This window comes from Fusarium solani (assembly GCF_023522795.1).
Source record: "Fusarium solani strain SB1 chromosome Unknown bctg00000006, whole genome shotgun sequence".
Classification (NCBI taxonomy): domain Eukaryota; kingdom Fungi; phylum Ascomycota; class Sordariomycetes; order Hypocreales; family Nectriaceae; genus Fusarium; species Fusarium solani.
Genome location: NW_027072151.1, coordinates 30,438 through 53,205, shown reverse-complemented (window position 1 = coordinate 53,205; position 22,768 = coordinate 30,438). Strand labels below are relative to the sequence as shown.

The following is a 22,768-nucleotide window of genomic DNA, read 5'->3' as shown; positions in this document are numbered from 1 at the left end:
CCAATACCAAGTTCATCATCTTGCCTCCAATGTGCCGACAAGATCCTCCCAAAATTGGTAGTCTAGCGGTTCGGGAAACGTGCGTGTAGGTCCGAGCCAGCTGTCCAGCCAACTCTCATAGGGGGCATGGACATCAAGCTCATCAGTATAGCTCACATCGCCATCCTGACAGGCCGCGTTGTCGAGATCTGGGCGTTGTGTAGAGTGTGACCGCTCTGACCCTCCTCCGCTTGTCTTTCTCGCTGTATAGATGCATAGTTCAATGACCTTGACTTCTGCCATGACAAACTCGTTGGCCCAGGTGTCGGCGCGCATTTTCTCGCAGTAGGCAGCTAGGTCTTCTAGTATGGCGTTGGTGCGAGGGCTGTGTGGTTCCTTGACGGCAATGATGCCGAGGACGAGTGCCGAGTTGAAAAGGTTGTGCATAGCAGCTCCAGCAAGGAGTCTATCTGTCATGGACGAGTTTCGGAGAGAGAGCTTTTGACGGAGGTCAGCACAGGCTGAGGAGATGCATGCCGTACGTGAATACTGGAAGCGGTCTGTAATCGACTCCAGGAGGACATAAGTGCGGTGTAGTGTAATCCGCGCAAAGTGGTACGATGAGTGAAGATACATTCTCTGCCACCGTAAGAAAGGTCGCTCAGAGTCCAGGGAGGTGTCAGCATCGTCCAGGCGGAAGTAGGGTGGCAGACCGGCGGCCCAGTCCAGGAGGATCTGGTCCAAAGCCATGACCTTTTCATAAGTTTGATAGGATGCCGTCATTGGTACAAGGCCGAAGAAGTCGTCGTGGATGTCACCCAAGATGGTCGCAAGCTGCTGAGTGAATCTATAGTAGATGCTCTGTGTTGGGTCTTCGATTGGCTTCTCCACAGCAGCTGCTGCATCTTCGGGCGAGTTGTCATCAATCCACACATTTCGTATCTTCATCTCCATGCAATGCTTGCTGTTAATGGTATAAGGCCGACCAGTCGCGAGTGATATTGACCGATCCATCGAATAGAGTGTGCACCACAATCGTCGTCGCGTCTCAAGCACTTTTGGTGGGAGTCCCCAAGACTCTCCATCAACATGCATACCTTGTGCCTGTGCCATGCGGATGGCGAAGGAGCTCGTAAGCCAGCTCTCAGTTTTGCGTCCCCAGAACATCAAGTACCGCGACACCAAGATGCCGGCCCGTACCAGGTCAGGACTCTCACCTGACAATGTGGGTGCGAGAACGATGGCCTTTCGTGATCCCCAGAAGAACTGCACTGAAGTCTCCTCACAGCTTCTTTGTGCCTCAGGGGACGCGTCAGGGGAGCAGTCCAGCAACTCAGCAAACGCAAGCATCATGAAGAGGACTGCAAGCCATCGCAAGTCCACGGCCGTAAGGTCGTCGTCACCCCACTTGCGGTTCCAGAAGGCATCATAGCTTGTCTGAAAAGTCTCGTGGTGGACAGCGTCGTAGACCGGATTGAGCTCAGTGAAGAATCTCTCAACACGATAATCGACCAGCTCTTTTCTCCTTGGCAGATACCCGACGAGCTCCCAGATATGCGAGTAAGGGCTTTTGTCATCTCGGTGGAAATGAGGGTTCGGTCTTGCGGAGGAGTTGGGCATGCAGGACATGCCTATCGGTAACTCCGGTGATTCCATGGATATCAAGGACGCAGCGGATTGGTAACCAAAGTAGGATGCGCCATGATACGATGGCGCCCCTCGCGAATTGAGCAGATGTCCGATGCGGGAGGAATGGAAGCCCGACCCGGAGGCCGTGGGTGGTTCTGTTGTCCGCGCTGGCGTTTGAATGCTCGCGATGGGGTCATTGGTATGAACATCATGATGCCGTGGGGAAGGCATTTGTCGGTGACGTGATGTTCCCATCGATGATGGGGCAGGTAGGTGGCAGAGATGAGGGATCTGGCGGTGTATACACGTTGAGCATGGGGTCTGTCTATTACACTGGGATCATCAGTCTCTGCTCAGTGGTCAGATTGGCGGGTATGTTAACCTTTCGCTTGAGACGTCGGCATTGCGTACAAACATTGGCCCTGAGTCCATGGGTCCGCCGGGCGCTCATCGGCGGCGTGCTGCGGCCGGCTTCCTGGAACGAATCCATCCGAAATGCGTCCAATCGTAATCAAGCTCTGCACCTAATTGCCTGATACACGGGGTAGCGGAGCGCGGTAATGGATTGAGACTGGAGGCATGTGTGTGAAAGGGGGAGAACAGAGAGCGGGCCGTGAGCAGCGGGGAAACGCCGAAATGGTAGGCCGCTCAACGCTTTGCCCGATAGGGATCGGCACTGCGGTTCGCTGGAAATCCGGAGATGGAACCCAAGGTCTTGGCTCTGGCATCCGCGGCGACCGGTCTTGCCACGCACTCTGATTCGCACTCGGGCTCTCGTCTTCTATGTGTCGAGCAACGTCACGGCCGCCGGGTTTAGCCTGGCGCTTGGTGAATCGATGAAAGGAGAGGTCAAAGAATACTCTACAACGTGCTCTCGGGTAGCCGCGGCGGCCGATAGATCGCTGATCAGAAACCAAGAATTGCCCTATATCACAAAAGATTCCAGCAGATCCGGCCATCTCAAGACCTATATAAGCAGAGCTTGGGCAAGCAGGATAGATTCCGTAAACTACTTTTACACAAAACTTCACTAATTACTAGTAAACAATGCTCTTTACCAATTTTCTTATTTTTAGCACCCGGATTCTTTCCACCATGGCCATTGACGACCACGGCACCCTGCACCCTGCAGTTGTAGCTGTCAGTTAAACACTCTATCGATCCTGTTAAGTTTAACCATACTGAACCAAGTCTAGTGTAACGCCGTGGCTGCACTCTACCCTACGCAGGTTGTTAAACCATCCTCCTCGGAGTTTGCTGCCGCCCAGGATTCGTTCTGGGATTCCAGGCAGCGAGAGAGAGCCCCAGTCTGCTTCTTTCAACCAACAAACGCAACTCAGATGAAAGCCGCCCTGATTGAGGTGGTTCGCGCTAAATCCCACTTTGGGATAAAGGGCGGCGGCCACTCGGCGAGCAAGGGCTCGAGCAGTGATGACAGCTTTCAATTTGATCTCTCCAATCTCAGTCACGTCGAAATTTCAGACGACAAACAAACCGTCAAGGTGGGACCCGGCGTTAAATGGGGCCCATTGTTCCAAACCCTGGAGAAGCACGGTGTCATGGCCGTTGGCGGTCGTGACTTTAACGTTGGCGTACCTGGATTCATATTCGGCGGTCAGTTCTGTTTCATGTCGTGTCTGCAAGGTTGAACATAACTAATGTATGAAACGGGCAGGCGGCATCTCGTATCTATCTGCTCCACGTGGCTGGGGTATTGATAACTTGCTCTCCGTTGACCTGGTCTTAGCAAATGGTGACACGGTGACGGCAGATAAGTCCTCTCACCCTGGCCTTTTCAAGGCTTTGCGGGGAGGCGGTGCCCATAACTTTGGTATTGCTACAAGCCTCACCTTGAGACTGTACCCATATACAGGAATGTGGGGAGGCGTGCATGCCATTGCCGAAAGTCACTTTGTCGACGTCTTTAATGAATACGATCGGTATTCGCACGAGTTGATCAAGGATGGCAAAGCTCACCTGATTATGGACTTTACGTGGCGGGACAATGGACCGGTTGTTGGTCTGTCCATGGGGTACCCAGAGCCCGTCGATAACCCTCCTATCTTTGATGGATTGCGTCTCGTTCCGAGCCTTTTCAGCACTCTTCGTCTTGATGATTGCAGCTCTCTGGCAACCGAAGTGGCCGAGGTCACTGACTCGCGGGGAAAGCGAAACACATATTGGACATTGGCCATGGAGTACGATATTGTGTTGCTTAAGTCTGTGTATGAGCTCTGGGCGCGGACTACGAAGCCTCATACTTCTCGATTCGAGCTGACTTTGGATATCAACCATATCACTCCGGCCATGAGAAACAAGGCAGCGAGGGAAAGCAGGGGCAATCTGTATGGGCTCGAAGGTGCTAATGAACCACTGACGAATATAATGTTGACCATTGTGTGGGAGAACGAGGCTGACGACAGGGAGGTCACAGCCTTGCTGAAGAGCTTGGGAAGCGAGATTGAGGCTCTAGCTGAGCAGCACGGCAAGTCTATTCCGTTCAAGTATATGAACTACGGAAACGAGGAACAGGATGTTGTAGCAAGCTTTGGAGAGGAAAATGTGTCCTTCCTAAAGCAAGTAGCCTCTAGGTATGACCCAGAGGGCGTTTTTCAGACCTTGCAGCCTGGGGGCTTTAAGCTTTATTAGAGGGAATGAATCCTGTATTTGAGCTTAGGTTTACAGATGAAATTCCAAGGCACCTAAGAAATCCTATAATCGTGGGTTTTCTAGGTGCTCTGACATCTTTCTCGATAAATCTCCCTGCAACCTGACCAGTAATTTTGCTCTCAAGTAACTCCAAAATACCGAGGTATAGCATCAGACTCAGGGCGGATGGCCATCTGACAGCAAACATGACTACAAAGAGTATTGTTGACATTGTGGTAAGATTCCCTGATTATTTGAACCAGAATAGGTGAGGGAAAAAGTTGAGAGACATCAAGGACCCCGTCGAGAAGACCTTGGTAGCGGCGATCACTTGGACGGACTTTTGGAATGGTTGCACGGGGGTAGTACAGGAAGATCAATAATGATAACTAGCTAGTGGTGCATGGACCTAAAGTCAAGTAGTGACAGTCTTTGGGATTGCCCATTCCTTCAGCTTCTCTTGATTCTCCTTCTGAGCCTCTCGCAAGGACGCAATGTACTCCGGGTTCTTGCTGTAAAACAGAGCATCTCGGAGCTCACCATAGATAGCCTTTCGCAAGCTCAGGTCCGATGTCTCGAAACACTGATTAACCAGCACCCGAAGAGTGTTGTCGTCCACCTCCTTGATGTCGGCAGAAGATTTCACAACGCAGCAAGCCACGACTGACTTTGCAGTCTTTTGCAGACCTTCGCTACTGAAATTGTAGCAAAAGAAAAGGGTGTCGAGGCGGGAAATACCGCCCAGAGGATCGATTGAGATGGCACTGTATCGAGTGTTAGTCTAACCTTATGAATGTTTTGGGGAAACTATGCATACTACCGCGTTTGCAACTGACGGCTGCCAGATGATTCACCAAGAAGCTTTCCAATGACACTTGCGGCCAAGTTTGCGATTCCGTCCGCAACAGGACCGTTGGAGAAGTCCTTGACGGCTTCCTTGATTGCAGGTCCAATGTTGTCTTGCTTCGAGGTTGTACACTGGATGTACTCGAAGTGATTGAGGATCTTGGAAATGGGAATCAGGTGAGTGTCGTGATCCCGGTTCCTTTTTCAGTCAGACTTGTTTGTTATTAAGTCATATGCTGTTAACTAACCTGATGCGCTCATTGAAGGCGTCCAGGAGATCTTGAGCTGTCTGGCGCATGTTTTCCAGGGCCTCTTTGATCTCTGCCTCTTTGCCCTTGGCATCATCGATCTTCTCAATCTGATCGCGAACGGCAGAAACTGCGGCACCCATCGCGGATAGAACGATGGATAAAAGTAACTCAAGGGGAGATTCGTTGTGACTACTGAAGTCTCAAGACAGATGATGAGAGAATAAATCTCAACACGACGGGGATGGCTTCATATAAGACCTTGGACATGACTGAGAGGTGAAACATATTAGAAGTGGCGAAGCTGAACAAGTTGATTATAGTTCAACTGGGCAATAAACCTTGAGTGGCGTAGCTGAACTTGCTCACATGAGTAGGGAGGCTCTGGAGTTATGTTATTCAGCTACCCCAAAGCAGGTGGCTGTCCGCATCGGACGACGGCCCCACCGTTGACCGTCCTAACAGACCATTCAAACTTCAGTATTACAACCGAACTATTGGCAATGGGCATTCATTGCTACCTTAAATCGCACAAGAATGGAAACTCCATATCCCTTTGCGGTGTTAAGGCCTCAGTTCAGGCAGCCACCACTGGACGGAAACATGGCAGAGTTGTGTGTCGGGTACTGATCTAAAGGAGAATTTCCACGGCCGAGCGGTATGGCACGGAGTCTAGTGCTCAATAAACTGCTAGAATGGTGGCATAGATCCAATTATTGGAAAATAATTGCATTTCGATGTTCAGCTAATAAACACCCCTAAAGGGCTGTACAAGATGAGCGTCATGAGTTGGGTTTCTAGAAATCTATTTCTAAATTACTCCCACGACAATTGTGAGAGTCCTTGACGTGAAATAGTAACGAAGAAATCACTTCATAGTTAAATTCTCATATTTAAGCGCTGTTGATTCGACTCTGTCGACCCAATTAAATAACAGGTGAAAGAAGTCAACTATTTCAATGATTGAAGAAATATCCAGGTGTGAGCTTGACGCGCGTAAGCGCCGTGGCGTTCGCCAAGGTCGTGTCTGATTTCAGCTGTCATGCAGCGCTGACACAACTTGTCCGCAACATCAAAAGTGAGGCGATCGAGGACATCACAATTTACGACAATAGCATGAGCCCGCAGATCTCGTCCTCCTCATCGCTTGGGGTACCCCTTCTGTAGCGAATCTCTTCCAGTCGATACTCAAAGACAAACGGCTCTGCCTGCTCAAATGATATCGAATGACAAGATCCACTCGAGGCTTCCGCCCTTGGTCCTAACGCTAAGAGGCCTGACAAGGTCGCAAATCAGGCTGTGGCTGTTCTGCCGTCACCTGCATGCATTTAGTAGATGTGAGGGGATTGTGGCTTGGCTCCGCTTGAACGTTCGAAGACAGAACCATTTTCAAACCCAATATCAGCTTCGTACGAACGTCTTCTGATTGTACCATATTAAGAGCTGGTGATAGTCGAAATCCAGAGAATGGACGTTGAATAAGGTAACACAGCGGCGGTTCAACGCCCACTAAAAACAAACACACATGTTTTGAGCCTGGCCGTCATTCAAGGAGGTACATCTTCTTTGTTGCTTTTTACACACGAGAACATGCCGATATGAGGCGTTTCGCAGCGAGATGGCGCGTGACGCAGCAACCCATTGGCCAGGTGCCTCCAACCAAGCAGGCATGCCGTTCATTGGTAGCTTAGAGATCAAGCTGACTGGGCAGATTCTAAGCGAAAGTTGAAGCGTTAACTTAGGTAGGCAGTGCAGCCCTCTCGATTCCCTTTTCGCGGTTTCTCCTCACCACATGAACCTATCGCCTACCCAAGTCCCTAATCGCCTTATCCATATCATCATTCTCGTGGTCGTCGCGTTCCGGCCCCTCCGTCTCGATCTGTTTCCCGGCCACGCCGCCGTCATCGCTTCCAAGCTCGATTCGAGCCTTCCCAGTGTTCCTAATCCCGGCATGCCCAGATCCATGCACAATGGATGCCGCGGCGAAAAAGGTCCAGCAGCTCTCGCAGCGCATCCTGCCCGAGAAACCTCACCATCTCTCCTATAGCCCCGACTGGCGATACCACATCCCCGCCAATGAATCTCGACAGGAGCACCCCAAGGAATGGGAAAACACCCGTCTACAGTACTTGACACTCATATCTGAAGCAGATCGCGGCATCCTCCTCACTAGATCATACTACGACATGCGTGTCGAGCCCCAGAAGCCGCCCCCTCGCGACGTGAGCCTCCTCGCAAAGGGCGGCGGCGAGAAGAAGAAGCTGTCCCTCGACGACTACGAGAACATAAAGACCACTGACCTGACCTCCGACACTACTCCAGAGCCCCAGAGCGTTCAGAAAGGGAAGATCGATCATGCGAAAGAGAAACCTGGGTCTTGGCCCGGTACGGTAGGGGAAACCGGTGATGGAAGACCAAGAAACTCTCACACATTGCATGAGGCAGTGCCTGCTGTGCCTCCCACTGACTCGGGATACGCATCCGCGCCAGCAATGGGGAGCGAGGTTGGTTGCTTGAGTAAGGGTGGCGACCAGGCTGCTACGCAGTCTACGCAAGTTCCGGCCGAGCAAGACATTAGTGACACGGCAACCGAATATTCGGAGGTATCAACCACGGCGAACTCAAGGAAGCAGAGTTACGTACGGGAGATAGTCGACGACTTATTCAATAAGATCAACTGGTTGAGTGCGGACGAAAATACGCAAAGAAGGGTCTCGGAGATGCTGCCCGAGCTGCTCAAGGCTTTTGCCCAGAAGGTTGGGTATAATGGCCCAACGCAAATGCATCGAGATGTTATGGCTTTTGTGCATAGACATAGACGGTGAGTAGACCATTGCATCCACTTGAACTTATTGATTCATCCAAGAACATCATGAATTTCGTGAGAAAATACTCACTTCTGATGACCATAACTATACATTATCTTGAACTAGTTATCCCTAACAGCTCAACTTTTTAGTGAGATTGCCACGGCCCTTGAAGGTATCGGATTCAAACAACATCAAGAGGAACCTGAGAGAAGCACACCTAACTCGGATGGGATGAGCTTGGAAGAACGCATGAGGCTTTGGTTCAACAAAGATAGCTTCGAAGGCGGCCGCATGAGCCCTTGGTGGGGGAAGGAAAGCGTCGAGTTGGATCGAGCTCACGAAGAGCTCCAAAACCTTGATCCGAACGACACCAGGTCCCAGGAGCCAGACAATGGCCTTATGGGCTCATATCCGCGGGATGGAGCTGGCCGCACCCCAGAAGGGGCTATCAAACGAGCGGCGGAGGCCGACAATGAAGAAATCCCTGAGAGTTGGCTTCTCGCTTACCGAGAGTTCATTTCCGGCACTGAGGCTTACCAATGGCTAGTCACTCGACTGCGGAGGGAATTTCGTCTCGTTCCAACAGAACCGAACAGCATTCAATCGATTGGGGTAGTAATCATCTCCTCACTCCCATCCACCCACAAAATTAGCAGGAGCATATCTACTCAAAGTTGCAGTGCTCGATTTGAGCTCAAATGGGATATATTTCATTTCTTTCAGACGCAAGAGTATTCAGATCAACCGGACAAGGTGCTTGAGGGCATCATTACCCTGACCGGGTCTTCTTTGGACGCACAGGCCGCAACTTGTGCTCAATACATGCGTCAGACTTGGCCATTTACAGGAGACACGACGCTTCAACTTATAAAGGAAGTCCTCAAAGATGGGGGTTATTTGCGTAGGTGTAGGTGCCTCTTTTCAAAGAATGATTACCTACCTAACTCATGCCTAGATCAGCTATCAGGCAAACCAACACTCGCTGCGTGGGTCGACGGTTCGAAGTTCATAACAGAAGCCAGCGGTGTAGCTGTTTCTATCATGGAGATTGGAGAACACCTTGCCTGGTTGGGGGCTGCTCTGAGGACCTCGACGCGGCAGAGCGGACTCGTCTACTGCACGTCGAATATCAGTATCCTGCTGAACAACGCATCATCGGCTCAATCAGGACTTCAGCCATCACCAACGGACATTACCTGCGAGATTGGATTTACATTGGAAGAAGCTCCTCAAACTATTGACAATGCCAATGGCCAATGCTGGCACAACATCTTCAAGAATCCAGTACTCGTGAGGGGATATCCCATTCGTCGAAGGGTTGAGTGGAGTACCGGTCTTGAGCTTCCTCTCAACGTCATGGCCGGACTAGCTCGGACGCAGAGAGTCGATCGCTTCAATGACAAGATCTACATCAAGGGATTTTCAACCATGCTAGTTCCGACTAGGCGTAATGAAGATATGATTTGCTGGCACTTGATCTACGACAAGGACGGAAATCGAATATCCTACCTGGATGATAATGTGGTCCAAGAACAGGATGTTACTCATCTCAATCTGGAGAGTCTTCGTCATGTGCTGGGATGGTGCTCGAAGCCCAGGTCCTTGCTGGTAAAGCCGGTTTCAGTGAACCTTGACCGGGAAATTGTTGCTAAGACTGATTAACAGGTTCGGCAGAAGCCCACTACCCCGTTGCTTCCTCGGGACTCCCCAATCCTGACGGACACTGCGCACAAGCCAAAACCTGGGTTTCTGCAGGGCGGATGGTGAAAGGGGGCCAAATGTTTAACCTCGGTACTAAGGACACGCTGATCCACATTTCTCGCCATGGCTACGTACCCGGCTCCAGTGGCTAGCCACCAGATTGGTTCTTTTATGGGACGAGCGCGACAAACGGGGCTGGCTCATCAACGGCACGAGTGCTCTGTTGCATGTCTTACGAGCATCCTTGAAACATGACAATGAAGGTGTGTTGTGAGATGTGTTTCTATGCAACCCGGAGGACTTGCAAGAATCCAACGAGCGTTTTACGGCCGACTCTGCCATTGAAATGCTGGTTAAGTCCAAGAACCGGGGCCTTAGACTATATGGCGAGAAAGACGGGGACCTTCTCCTTGAGGACCGGATTGATCATCTTTACAACATACTGGAGAAACTCATCGACCATCAGGCCGATATTGCTGGATACTGTGGCGAAAAGCTGGATAGCAAGCCGCGAAAATATCTTGAAGGCTGGGACTTTGAAGACTTCATGCTAGCGACAACCAGCGAGCTACACGCACGTGTGGCCACTCTAGACGCTGGCGGTAAATCGTGGGTTGATCTCACCAGGGCCGTTCATGCTGTCACTTTGGTTGGCTGTGGTTTTGGCGATATTATCCGGCCCGCCAACGCGGACATCTGCCACCACTGGACCGAGCTACCAAAGCAGAAATACTACATCGCAAGTTGTTTCTCTGATCTGAACAGGGTGGTCAAGCAGCACGGTAGTCTTCATAATCCCTTTGTTCGGCTCAGCCATAATTTGGTATGGCATACACCGACAACCATGTTCGAGCCCTGTCGATGCAGAGGTGCTTCAGAGAAGGATCAATGCGAGCCAGTACAGACGCTTTTCCCTTTAGCGTTATCAGAGAGGTTACCTCCCAGGACTGAAGCAACCTCGCAAGAAAAACACGGGGCCCTCATTTTTGGAACCACTTCTTATTTCCTGTGGGTCTGGGGGGACACCGGCTTTCCGCAAGAATGCGAGGACGGCAAGGTGTCAGATGAAGCAGATCCAGATTTTCTCAAAGATAGCGGTATTGGCTCAAGCCTGGCAATGTCCGCGCCTGAGTCAGGGTCGAACACTCGTTTCATGAGGTCTCCAAGCGACTTCCATGCCGGCAATGGGATACCAGACTCCGAAGCTTCTGTCAGCTGCAAAACACACTCTCGGCGAGTTTATGAGGTTGGAATCATTTGTGCACTGTGGAAAGAGCTCAAGGCAGTACGGGTGCTCTTTGACAGTGAACATGGCAACCTCGAGAGGGACGAAGGCGACGACAATCAGTATGTGCTCGGCACCATGGCGAACCACATGGTCGTCGCCGCATGTCTCCCAGCTGGCGAGTATGGGACCAACTCAGCTGCATCGGTCGCGTCCAACATGGTGCGTAGCTTTCCGACGCTCAAGTTCTGCCTCTTAGTTGGCATTGCTGGCGGCGCCCCCTCGCAACAGAATGATATCCGCCTTGGCGATGTGGTTGTTGGTATTGCTGAAGGCAGGTCCCCCGGTGTGGTTCAGTACGACCTTGGCAAGGACAAGGAGAGCAACATCTTTGAGACAACGGGCAGTCTGCGAGGTCCACCGCGCTCTCTCACCTCCGCCATCAACACCCTCCGCTCGGTCCCTAAACCGCCATCCGACCCGCTGAAGCCACACCTCGACAGAATCACCAAGCTTGTGCCAGAATACCGCCGCCCAGCCCAAGAGGCTGTACCCTGCCCGACGTGCCGGTCATCAGAGAAGGTGTGTCCAGACTATCATGTGCGGCCACGCGCCCCACGCCCAACAACGATTCATTACGGGCCCTTAGGGTCAGGCAATAGTGTCATCAAAAATGCCACGCGTCGCGACGAGCTGGTTCGCGAGCACGGCGTGCTGTGCTTCGAGATGGAGGCCGCTGGCGCGGTTAACACGGTTTCTTGCCTCGTGATCCGCGGCGTCTGCGACTACTGTGACGTGCATAAAAACGACGACTGGCAGAACTATGCGGCCGCCACGGCGGCAGCGTATTCGAAGCTGTTGCTCGGTGTTGTGGCTAGCAAGGAGGCCAGGTTCAATGACGAGTGCTTAGGGAACTACGATAGTACTAACCTTAAAATAAGTGCGGGATCTAAACGTCGATGGCTGGAATTTAAGGGGGAGTGAGATAGATTAGTAGTGTCTGTTATATCTTGTAATTGTTCTTATTTTTTTTTAATCACGTTTCTGTCGTCCACAAAATCTAGGAACGCACCGATACACACGCAGCATTAAAACTCGATGCTATAAAACACCGTATTGTTGTAATTCCTTTGATCTGATGGCGGGTTTTTTTTTTCTTCTTTTGGAATAGGCTGTTAGCGCGGCACTTCTCGCTACCCTTATTTGGACGGTGTTTAGTAACCCAGGTAGGTAGGTAGGGAACTCCATGTTTGGAAGCTCAGCACCTGGGGCACTGCATCTATTGCTATCTCATCTGATGGCAAGACTGTTGCTGTTGCCCACAATGATCTTGGCTTCAAATTCGGCCCCTATCTACCCAGCGTGGGTGGCTGCTACGCTTTTCTTTATATAGGTATTCAACTAGAGAACGATAAATTCTGGCCAATATCGACAAATGCAAATGCACTTGCTCACTGCGTAGCTTTCTTACTAGGCAGCTAGTATGTGAGCAGTGCTTAACAAGAACTACTATGGCCTATGGAGGCGATCATAACATAGTTTTACTTCTTAATACCAAATATCAAAGCTCGCAAGCTATTAGATAGTGGGCTGCCTTATTTAGTATACCTGTTAGCTTATATAGGGCTATCGCCCTAGGCGAGCTAACCTAGTAAGCTAGATTATAAAATTATAATATAGACTCTCTTATATTTATTTTTATTATACTAAGTAATATAAATCTTAAGGCTGCCTAAGAAGTTATAGTATTATATGCGTGGTATACTTAGGGCTTTTATTATAATATCTCCACTGGTATAACTTAATTACTTTTACTTTATGCTATTAATATATATTACCTTAGGTTTTTTTTTTACCTCTATTTAGAGGATTATAAGAAGGCTAGAGATTAGATCTACGCCTTATTAAGTTAATAAACTATAAGTCTTTATATGTTATAACCCTCGTGGTTATATCACGTGGTCTCTATAAATCCTAAGAACTAATACACCTATCAGGCGCCGGACTAATATCATACTAGAATAACTGTCGGAAGTAACCACGAGGCCAAAAAGCATGGCGCGCCACTCTAGTTAGTGGTGCTTCCCTTATTGCCTACTATGCGGCCAATTTAATAATAACATCGGTCTAAGACTAATATAAGCTAAAAATAATATTATTCTTATTTATAATTATTCTTAAAATAACCTATAAGTATATAAAATATACTTATTAATACTCTCTTATATATTAGCTACCTTAGCTATTAATATAACTTAGTTACAAGGTATTGCGCCTGTCACTGATGGGTAGGAGGCTGTCCCGTCGTTTCCGATAGGGCCTCCCGACAATCAAAGGGATAAGACCGCAGCGACAGGTGACCCGTTGCGGCCAAACCACACACGCTCTGTCCCTCTTGACTGCGTGAGATCCTTAATAAAATCCTACTTTAAGAAAAGTCTTAGCTTCTAGGCTAGAAGAATGATGAAAATGATCTAGGAGATTAGTGGGAAAATCCCATTCTTATATGCTCGATTGCTCCTCTATACAAAGCCCAAGTGACACAATCCCGAGACCTCTGAGAAGCTTGAAATTTAAGGTTTCGTATAGCATATGCGATGTCACATCCGGACATCCGGTTCGGTAGGTTCGCCGAGTGTTTAGTTTAAGTTTTTGTTCTCCCCATGTGCCATGAGCTTGAATGCTAACGCCACCACCGCACGTTCCGATGCTTTTGACTCCGCATTGAGATCACCTTTTCCTATCACTACTTCGCTCCTCTGCTTACAAATTCAAGGGCGTGAGCAAGCACAGAAAATACGGACGGCAAAGACGGCAGAAGCGGCAAAGACGGAAATACCCGCCCCGATTAGCGAGGTTTCCAGGCGTCGTAATGCCATCAACCATCAATCAGGATTAATAAACTGCGTTTGACCATCTCAGTGTTATGAAACTCTAGAGAATTATTAATCAGACACAGTGACAAAGCAAACCGCCACAGCTAAATCATCGTGAGGAAATAGTGCAGTAACTGCCTCTGCAGAGAAGGTGGTATAAGAAGCAGTCCCCATCAACCAAAAAGCATAGATTATCACGGCAGTGTGTCTAGGCAAACCTAAAATCCGCCCAGTGGAACTTAAACTTCTCTCAACTTCCAAGTCTCAGAACTACTTAAAGGTGAGCCCAGCTCGACTTGGCCAAAATAACCTCACGTACTGACTGCAAATCAGCCCGACCGCCTCATTATTTCGAGTGAATCCGTCACAATTTTACAATTAATACGCAATGGCTCCAACAATCCAGGGACGGAAAATCGCCATTACTGGTGGCAGCGGCCAGCTCGGGAAGCCGACTATCGAATCTCTCCTCAAACTGGGCGTCCATACTATTACCGCTATTCAGCGACCCGGGGCTACCAGCACGTTTCCTGCCGGGGTCATTGTTAAGAAGGGCAACCTTGAAGATGAAGCTTTCCTCGCCGACGTGCTCAAAGGCCAAGATGCCCTAGTCTTAATGCCGCCTCTGCCTCAACTCGTCCAACTTCAGGAGCCTGCGATCCGCGCGGCCGCTAAGGTTGGCGTCCCCTACGTCTTCCCATCCGAGTTCGGCCCCGACCCCTTCGCCGGCCAGCTTGTAGAGGAGAACGGGCTTCTTATAGCAAAGAAGAGCATTCGCGATTTGATTGAAAAGCTCGGTGTCAGCAGTTGGGTCTCTGTGGCCATCGGCCCGTGGCTTGATGACGGTCTCGCTGCGGGCTTATGGGGTATCGACGCCAAGGCTCGCAAGGCAACGATCTGGCGAGGTGCCGACGCCAAGGTCAATACGGCGACCATCGCACACACTGGTCAGGCAGTTGCTGCGGCGCTGAGCCTACCGGAGGCTGATCTGGCCAAGTACAAGAACAAAGCTGTGTACACGCCATCGTTCTACCTTACGCAGCGGGAGATCCTAGACGCTGTTCAGCGCGCAACAGGCACGACGGACGCGGATTGGGACATTGAGTCGCGGAATGTGAACGAGGTGGCTAAGGAGTATGAGGAAAAAATTAGTCAAGGCGACGGTTTCGCACCTTTTGTCAAGTTCTTTGTCACACACTTCTTGAAGGGCCACGGCGGCGACTTCAACCACAAGGTTGATGCGGCGGAGTTGAAGAAACTGGAGCAGCTAGGACTGCAAAAGGAGAACCTCGACCAGGCCGTCAAAGCGGCGCTACAGTAAATTATATGGTACTCTGAAGCAATAGTATGTGAGTGATGCAACTTTACTGGATTTCTCTCAGCTACACTCAAATGAAATTCCAGGTTCTGTACAAGAGCATCGATCTTGGTGTTAAGACATTCTTACGCTCTGTTTTAAAACTAATCTGCAGAGCAGGATGCTTGTTTAGCTAAGGTTGAGCGCAGGTTCAGTAGGTGGACAAAAGGGTCGGAGATGGAGGGTTCGGTCTTTTTAGCTTGAACTCTCGGCGCTCAATGATGTCGTGTGTTTCGTCCGTTCACATGCCTGCTTGTCACTCTCTCAACACTCTGTCTGCGGACTTGCACGGATCTACGAGTTCCCAAAGAGACAATTCGAGGTATAAATGGGCGCGTTCAAATCCTGTCTTTCGTGGAAAACCTCCGTTTTGGCTTGCAGCTCCAAGTTTGCTGCAGCAGGTTACGCTCGCTCTGGGGCTGTGCTTGGGCCAACTACTCAATATCAATCGTAGCATGATACACACCGTACGATGAAAGGTCACCTTGAAGACACAATATTACATGCTATTAGTAAAAGCTAAGTGTCGCAGGGTAGGCATGATCTTCACGGCCTCAGGAAACAACTGCGTTAGTAATAAATTTCATTCATGCAGCGGACCCGCGCGAACCTGATGTGTCCCGCCCAAGCAGCCCACAGCCTAAGTAGGACTGCGGAATCACAGGAGGCCCGCGCGACGATCTGTCCTGGACTTATACAACGCAATATGTGGACCGCAATTTCATGCTTAGACCTCGGACCTTTACAGATTTTACGTGGTTTCAACAGCAATAATTAGCGCCATTCCACTCGTAAGATTTTGGGTACTAAAAAGATATCCTTTTTCTTTCCCTTTTCCATTTCTTTTTCTGGATCAACTGTAATGTTTTTACTCAGAGATCCCCACACGTTGACGAAAAACAACACAGAGGGGGCTCAAATGTACTACAGCAGCGCGTTCCAATCCATCTCGGCCAAGGTACCTTTGAAGTCGACGAATTTCTCAGCGGATAGGCCCAAGTCATCCTTCGTCAACAGTCCATCTTCTCCCGGCCAGCTGCGTTCCTTAATCTCATCCCATCTTTTTATCATGCTGCCCATATTCATGCCCCACCCCGGCCACACGCTACTGAAATCCTCCAGTGATGTCTAGACATAGACGGCGCGCTTACCCGTCACCGCTGCCCAGTCTTTGAGCATCGCACCGGTGGTAGTCTCCTCAACGGACGACGGATGCGACGACAAATTTCCCTAGGGGTGTCTTTTGGGGCTGCTTGAATATGGCAAGTGCAAAGATGCCAATGTTGGCCAGTGGGCTCCCAATTGTTTTAATGGGTGTAGGGGGCGCCGCAGGAGACAGCTGGACGTAGTTCCCCAAGGTTTTCTGCCAGAATCCGAGTTAATGATGCTTAATACGCCACAATTCATACCCGTCTGGGATGATATTAACCAAGCATGGTCATTCTTACCATCAAATTGGGAGTGAAAATGGGACACTGAAGTTATTGCCGTAGAAGGTGATCCAGAAGAACGTGGTCTTGGCAAGTCGGGCCTTGTCCTGCCGGATGTAGTCGTCCACTTGATTCTTTGCCACGAAGTGTGGGACTTTCCATTTATCTTTGGTTACCCTGGCGCTATTGGGGAGAGTACCCCAGAGGAAATGCTCCAGTGTGTGGCCTTTGACGCAGCTTTGGCGATGCTGATTCCCTGGGCGGCTTCGATCTCCACTGCCTTCTCAGGGCCGTGATTAGCAAACGGCTCAAAGAAGCCAGTCACGCCAAATATTGCAGATGAGCCCTGCGGTTGCAAGCGCCAGCTTCTTTTCGAGACCCTGTAGTCTTTCATCTCAAAGGTGTTGGCGAGAGATTGTTCGTCGTTGACATCTGCCTGCACTACTTCAACACCCCTGGCTCGCAAATTCTCCACCTTTTCACCAGAAGGATTGCGGGCGAGGGCTCGGACCTGGTAGGCCGCGTCTTCGAGCGCAGCGTTGATTAAGGATGGACCCTGAGTGCCAATCCCCTCAACAACTGTAAGAAGCTTTTCGACATGATTCCTTATAGTGGCTGTTTAAATATTTTTTCCTCTGGGCAGTGCAGGGAGAATGATGCTAGAGTCCGATCGGGTTGGGATTTCCAGGTAGGTTAAGAGCCATCCGTATACCCGGAGTTGTATGCTGAAGGGACTTCAACAAGCGCATCTAGGATGACAAAATCGAACGGTAGCATCTGGCCCTCGGCGATGATTATTATTCTGTTCAGCTAGCACGAGAACTCATATTACTGGGTTTGACTAGCGTACCTACACCGCACTCAGCAGAGTTATCCATCACTTGTTTTACGCTCGTTACCTTATTTTCATATTCAGAAATGCTTTTCCTGAGATATTATCCACACTCTCAAGTTCCTCAATGTGCTGAAGCCACAATTGGACCACAACTTTGAGTTGCTAGTCAAAAGTTTCGATGCGATTCCCGGGTCTTCCTTTGAGGTGATTTCTCCATTTGATTGGTATCCTTTCTTCCCTTGTCTGTATTTCCTAACTCTTGCCCCTTCTCCGTTCTGCCCTGCGTTTTTCTGTCTTAGCTGTCCTCAAACTTCATGTAAACTACGCGTCATCACCGCTCCCATGATTAAATGGTAGATTGAATGCCGGCCCGAAGTTGCAGGTCGCGCTCGCCTTTTCCTGCTCCCGTCGTTGTCTGGTATTGACCTGCTCGAGGACAAGGGCCAGCTCTTCTCGCACAATCTCCTCTTCGTCTCCACCTTCGGAGATAGCCTTCTCAGATAGCGTTTCTTTAGGCTCTCCTTCAGACTCTGGCTTCGCAGGCTCGGGATGCTTCTGCTTCATCTCATTCATCCTTACCATCTCGAATGCCACAGCGGCATCAAGTCGCTCCTTGAACTCCTTTCCTTGCAGCTCTTCTCCAAGTATCGCGAAGTGACATCTGCGAAAGACCCCAAGAGCGCTTAAGATGAGGGTCACCAGCTCCCAGGTAAACAAGATCGGTAACGCATAGTGCAATTGGGGATTGCAACCGCGAGACCAAATATCTATCAGTACTTGATAGAGCTCGTGAGCCGGGAACATATACCCGATGCGATAAAATGCCGGGCTTAGGTCAAACGGCAGCAGGATAGAGGTGACATTGAAGATGATCCATGATACGAGGGCCATTGGGACAAACGGAGGTGGCAGCCATATCGTAAAGACATCAAGAGTGAGAAAGTTGATGTGCGCGAAGAGCCATAACGCGACCCAGGACAAGACGAACTGATTTCCGTTGATATGCCAGCCTGATTTAAAGGCCCAGATGGTACTGATAACGCATAGTGACCCAATGAGCGTATAAGAGAGGGAAATCACATTGCGGGCGACGATGATTCGGTAAGGGTCGATGCGGGCGTATAGTTTGAACTGAGCGTAGAGACCGTTGATGGTACCGAGGTAGAAGAACTCTTGGATCAGAATCAAGATTATGACCACCGTGTTATAGATTGCCCTCGATCCTTGCGTCGTTGGCTGGATGTTGATGGATTGGAGCTCCCACGGGTCTGCAAAGACTGAAAGTGCAGCGGGGCCGGAGACAGATGTAATATTGCCCGCCCCTTTCCCAGTACTGTATGCCACCCTGGCAGCCCCAGATAGAAGCTGAAGGCTGGCTGATATGGCGGAGTCGACGGTGGGTGCATACATAGCCTCATTCCATATGTACGCCATCACGTCCGTGTTGTTATATGCCGACGCTGCTGCGCTTCCCGTCAAAGCCTCCTGTAGCCTGCTCGATGCGCCTTGTGTCACATAGAGAGCTCCCCAGTATCTCGTCTTGCAGACCGCTTCCAGCAGATCGGTCGTGGTTGGAAAGTCCGAAGGTGACCGTTCGATTAAAGAAGGGAAACTCTGCCCTTGGAGAGAGGCATGTGCACCCCGCACAGCTTGACCGATGGCGCCTCCATCGTAGTCAACAAAGGCGACGTGAAGGTCATGAATATGGCTCGCCTGCAGGAATAGGGAGGCAAAGACGTAGCAGAAGAGGCCAAGGAAAAGAAACTGGAGGTAGAGGAAGTTGGTGGCGACCGCCCTGAAAAAGTGTTTGCGGGCCTTCTTCAGCACCGGGCTGTTCTTTGGCGGGCGGTTGTCCCAGGCTCTGGGATACAGAGACTTGATTGACGGCATTCTCCAAAGTTGTGATCCTCTTGGTCTCAATTACTCTTGGGGTTGATTTGAGGAACTTGGCCAAACGAAAAATGTCGAGGGCAAGGGAACGCTTTCAGGCAGAGCCCAGTGCTGAACAAGCTGCCTTGACTCATCCCATTTTTCCTTTCAGGCTGGCAACGCTAATACGGGAGTCATTACATACATACTCCGTCCTACGCCTAATTATGTCATACTCTGTGGAAGAACCCGAATTTTAGTTTAGTGATCATGCTCGCAGAGGTTAATTGCTTGGTAATGACCTGGCCAATTACAGCTTAGTGCATACCGTGGTTTCTAAGCGAGCGCGCTTATAGCGAGTGGCGGATTTCAATGTTGATTTTTAGCGGGAATGTACATTTACCAAAGTACCTAAAAATGTTAAGGAGCCCTAACTGTATTTTAGGTAGCCTCTACCGTTGCCTGCAGACCCACCGAAAAATAACTGAAATCCACGACTCGTTCATAAACGCTGCTCACTTAGAAACCACGTTAAATTTCGCCTCGCTATTTAATTTATGACCCGCCCTTGTGAGCTAATAGGTTCGCGAGTGCCGAAGAAAATAATTAAGCAAGCTCCGAATTGACTCTCTTGCTGTTATGTCTGCTCATGGTGTCCGGCCGCCTTGACCTTTGGCCAACGATATGTACGTGGGCTGGAGCTCATTGGGGGCAATGGAATTTCCATGGCGCGAGTTCTCGGATTCGGTATATTAATCAGGATTCTGGTCCACTGACCTGGTGGATTATTCGGCTTCTGTCCATCAAAGCAGTAGGGTTCCCGTCTTTGAACCGTTTGCCGTGTACCACCAATCCTTCACGAGTGTCGGGAATGAGTCTAAGCTTGCAAACTCGCCGTCCAGATCCCAGATTTCCTGGCATGCCTTGTGGAAGTCACAAAGGTGTGATCAGCTACAATATAACACGTTCTTGGGTCTATGCGTGGTACTTTTGAGGTGTGTATCCCTTGTTGCCAGCAAAGAGATCTGCCATGACTCGCCCTCCGAAGCTAAAAGAGCTCGTAGCTTGACGTCCGATCTTCAGGGGGATGCCAAATTTTGTCACATAATACGCAAAGGTAACATCGCAAAGCAAACCGCCAACCCATCCGTCTCGTAGAAAAGCGCTAGATACTAGCTAGCGCCTGCAGAGTCTGTGGCCGATACCGCTGCGAGAGAGCTGACCAGGTGCAGCAGCAGAGTATTGGCGTTAACCATTTGACAAGGGGACAAAATTCAGTTAAAACTGTGAACTTTTCTTGTATGAGGAATTTGAAGCCAGGCTGATATGCTGCGCAAAAGTTGATGATCGCAAGGTGCAGTCTGGACCTGGATCACCTTTACATATTGGTTTTGAGAGCCACGAATGCTTGAGACAACTTGTCATATAGGTCAACATCAATATATTGTGGTCGTCTTCGGACCGCTTGATACTTGATTTGACAAAGGGCCAATCCGTGCCACTGTGGTGGATATCTCATAAGAATGGAAATATTAACCCATGGAGTTTTGAAGGGTCAAAAAAAGAACGCACCCAATCACGACCCGTGCCAGTCGTTCCAGTCAGATCAGTAGTTACAAGGGTCATAAGTGGTTTGGCTTACATTCTTTTATTGGGTAGACCAACGCTAGTGTTCTCACAGGAAATTTCAAAGGCAAGCCTTTACTCTTCCTGCATAGATGAGTTGCATCACGAGGATCATCAGTCACTGCATCCCCACCTGTCAGCTCGGAGCGGCCGACCCCTGTCAGGGGCTTAAAAGGCGTAATCAAAGATTCCACATCGCATCCTCACCCGAAACAGCCTCTGATTGATTGGCTCACGAATACGACGGTCAGCCCTCACAACTAGCTGAAAGTTAAAGGCGAATAATCCAGCTTAAAAAGGATAGCTCATCTTCCTTTGCAGATTCTGGGACATAGCAGCAACGGCATGAAACTCAACAACTGAATGCAATGGTCGGTGTACCTGGAAAGTTCAAAGGATGCGAGACGTGTCGGAAACGGAGACTCAAGGTCGGTCGTTAGCGTCAATGTTCTGCAAAGACTACAGTACGTCTAGAGGCTAACAACGAAACAGTGTAGCAACGAAAGGCCGATTTGCAAAAATTGTATTGCCCGCGGAAGACAATGTGAAGGCTACGAGAGAGCCCGAGTTTTTATCACAGGGACGCCAGAAGAACTGGGGAAAGTTGTCCATTATGCGAAGAAGAGGAGACCTGAAGCTCACAGACAACTAACGCCGCCGGGTACCGCAAGTCCCGAGTTACACCAAACTCCGTCTCTGTCTGGTGATTTAGCAATGAAGCATAAAAATCCTGCTATAAGCTCGACGCAAGCTAGATCATCGTCACAAAGCGCAGGGCCAGTTGCAGGTCCGAGGCATTCTACCCCACGCGGTTTAAGCCCGTACCCGTTGAGTAATATCAACTTGCGCTTGGATATGCGATATTTTGCTCGACTGCAATCCGCCAGTCACCAAGCTACTGTGACTAGTGGTTATGAAACGCTTTATTTTGAGGTTTGACATAATCCCCTCGCCAATGTTAATGCTGTTCCTGATCTGCTTGCAGCATAACATACCAGCGAGAACTTTGGAGTCGATCGAAAGTGTGGTTCAACGGTTAGGCCTAACCTTCTTCAGCCAATTCCTAAACTACCACTTTTTTGTCAACGTCTTTCGGCCATTGGAAGTCAGTCTCATCCGTGAAGTCTAAGAACATAAGTGCTGAGTCATGAAACCAGGTTGGCAATGCTATACTTGAAAGGCGAGAAACCTTCCTTTCGGCTCCAGAATGGGGCTGCCTACCCTGGCAGTTCTACGCGAAAGACTACTTTGACCGACTCATCGACTTGATGATATTACTGCCGCCACTCCTGGCTCGGATACATAAGATCGTGCCTCTACAGGCGACACTAGCGCGACGAACCTCCGCCGAATCATTCCTACGCAGTCTCGCTTCGTTAGAAGAACGACTCACCCATTGGCACCAAGAGGTCGTGGAACAAGAAGGCCCCCCGCCTCGAACTCATCAACTGATTTCTTATTCATTTAAAGATGATCGAACCGGCGTTGCATTTCTGTATTATTGGTTTGCACAACTCGCCATCTGCCACAGGATCGAAACCCTACGCCGGGTCATATCTCAGCCATTGCCCTACGAAAAGCTACCAGTTGACAAAGAAACTTACTGGCTTGAACTGCAGACCGCCCGTGAACTAGCCACAGAAATATGTCGTGGCCTCGGTTCGTTGCTCAATATCCTGCAACCCGAG

At 49.8% G+C, this 22,768-nt stretch overlaps 7 protein-coding genes across 7 annotated transcripts; 4 read left to right on the top strand and 3 right to left on the bottom strand.

Moving 5' to 3' along the window:
- Positions 1-15: 15 nt before the first annotated feature.
- On the bottom strand, positions 16-1,863 carry MRS44_009700 (uncharacterized protein; the record flags this gene model as incomplete). The annotated part of the gene is made up of 1 exon (XM_046270063.2): positions 16-1,863. The coding sequence occupies one exon, from the start codon at positions 1,861-1,863 to the stop codon at positions 16-18; it is 1,848 nt and encodes a 615-aa protein (XP_046131870.2).
- An 840-nt stretch (positions 1,864-2,703) lies between these two features.
- On the top strand, positions 2,704-4,257 carry MRS44_009699 (uncharacterized protein; the record flags this gene model as incomplete). The annotated part of the gene is made up of 3 exons (XM_065620269.1): positions 2,704-2,748; positions 2,805-3,222; positions 3,284-4,257. The coding sequence occupies 3 exons, from the start codon at positions 2,704-2,706 to the stop codon at positions 4,255-4,257; spliced, it is 1,437 nt and encodes a 478-aa protein (XP_065476042.1).
- Positions 4,258-4,672: 415 nt separating this feature from the next.
- On the bottom strand, positions 4,673-5,494 carry MRS44_009698 (uncharacterized protein; the record flags this gene model as incomplete). Its single annotated transcript, XM_065620268.1, has 3 exons — positions 4,673-5,021; positions 5,078-5,302; positions 5,352-5,494. The coding sequence occupies 3 exons, from the start codon at positions 5,492-5,494 to the stop codon at positions 4,673-4,675; spliced, it is 717 nt and encodes a 238-aa protein (XP_065476041.1).
- Positions 5,495-7,321: 1,827 nt separating this feature from the next.
- Positions 7,322-9,823, top strand: MRS44_009697 (uncharacterized protein; the record flags this gene model as incomplete). Its single annotated transcript, XM_065620267.1, has 3 exons — positions 7,322-8,172; positions 8,311-9,062; positions 9,117-9,823. The coding sequence occupies 3 exons, from the start codon at positions 7,322-7,324 to the stop codon at positions 9,821-9,823; spliced, it is 2,310 nt and encodes a 769-aa protein (XP_065476040.1).
- A 385-nt stretch (positions 9,824-10,208) lies between these two features.
- On the top strand, positions 10,209-12,071 carry MRS44_009696 (uncharacterized protein; the record flags this gene model as incomplete). Its single annotated transcript, XM_065620266.1, has 1 exon — positions 10,209-12,071. One exon carries the CDS (start codon positions 10,209-10,211, stop codon positions 12,069-12,071), a length of 1,863 nt encoding a protein of 620 aa, XP_065476039.1.
- A 2,280-nt stretch (positions 12,072-14,351) lies between these two features.
- MRS44_009695 (uncharacterized protein) lies at positions 14,352-15,284 on the top strand (the record flags this gene model as incomplete). Its single annotated transcript, XM_046272794.2, has 1 exon — positions 14,352-15,284. One exon carries the CDS (start codon positions 14,352-14,354, stop codon positions 15,282-15,284), a length of 933 nt encoding a protein of 310 aa, XP_046131874.2.
- Positions 15,285-16,770: 1,486 nt separating this feature from the next.
- MRS44_009694 (uncharacterized protein) lies at positions 16,771-19,475 on the bottom strand (the record flags this gene model as incomplete). The annotated part of the gene is made up of 4 exons (XM_065620265.1): positions 16,771-16,884; positions 16,950-17,365; positions 17,601-17,649; positions 18,012-19,475. The coding sequence occupies 4 exons, from the start codon at positions 19,473-19,475 to the stop codon at positions 16,771-16,773; spliced, it is 2,043 nt and encodes a 680-aa protein (XP_065476038.1).
- Between the last annotated feature and the right edge of the window lie 3,293 nt (positions 19,476-22,768).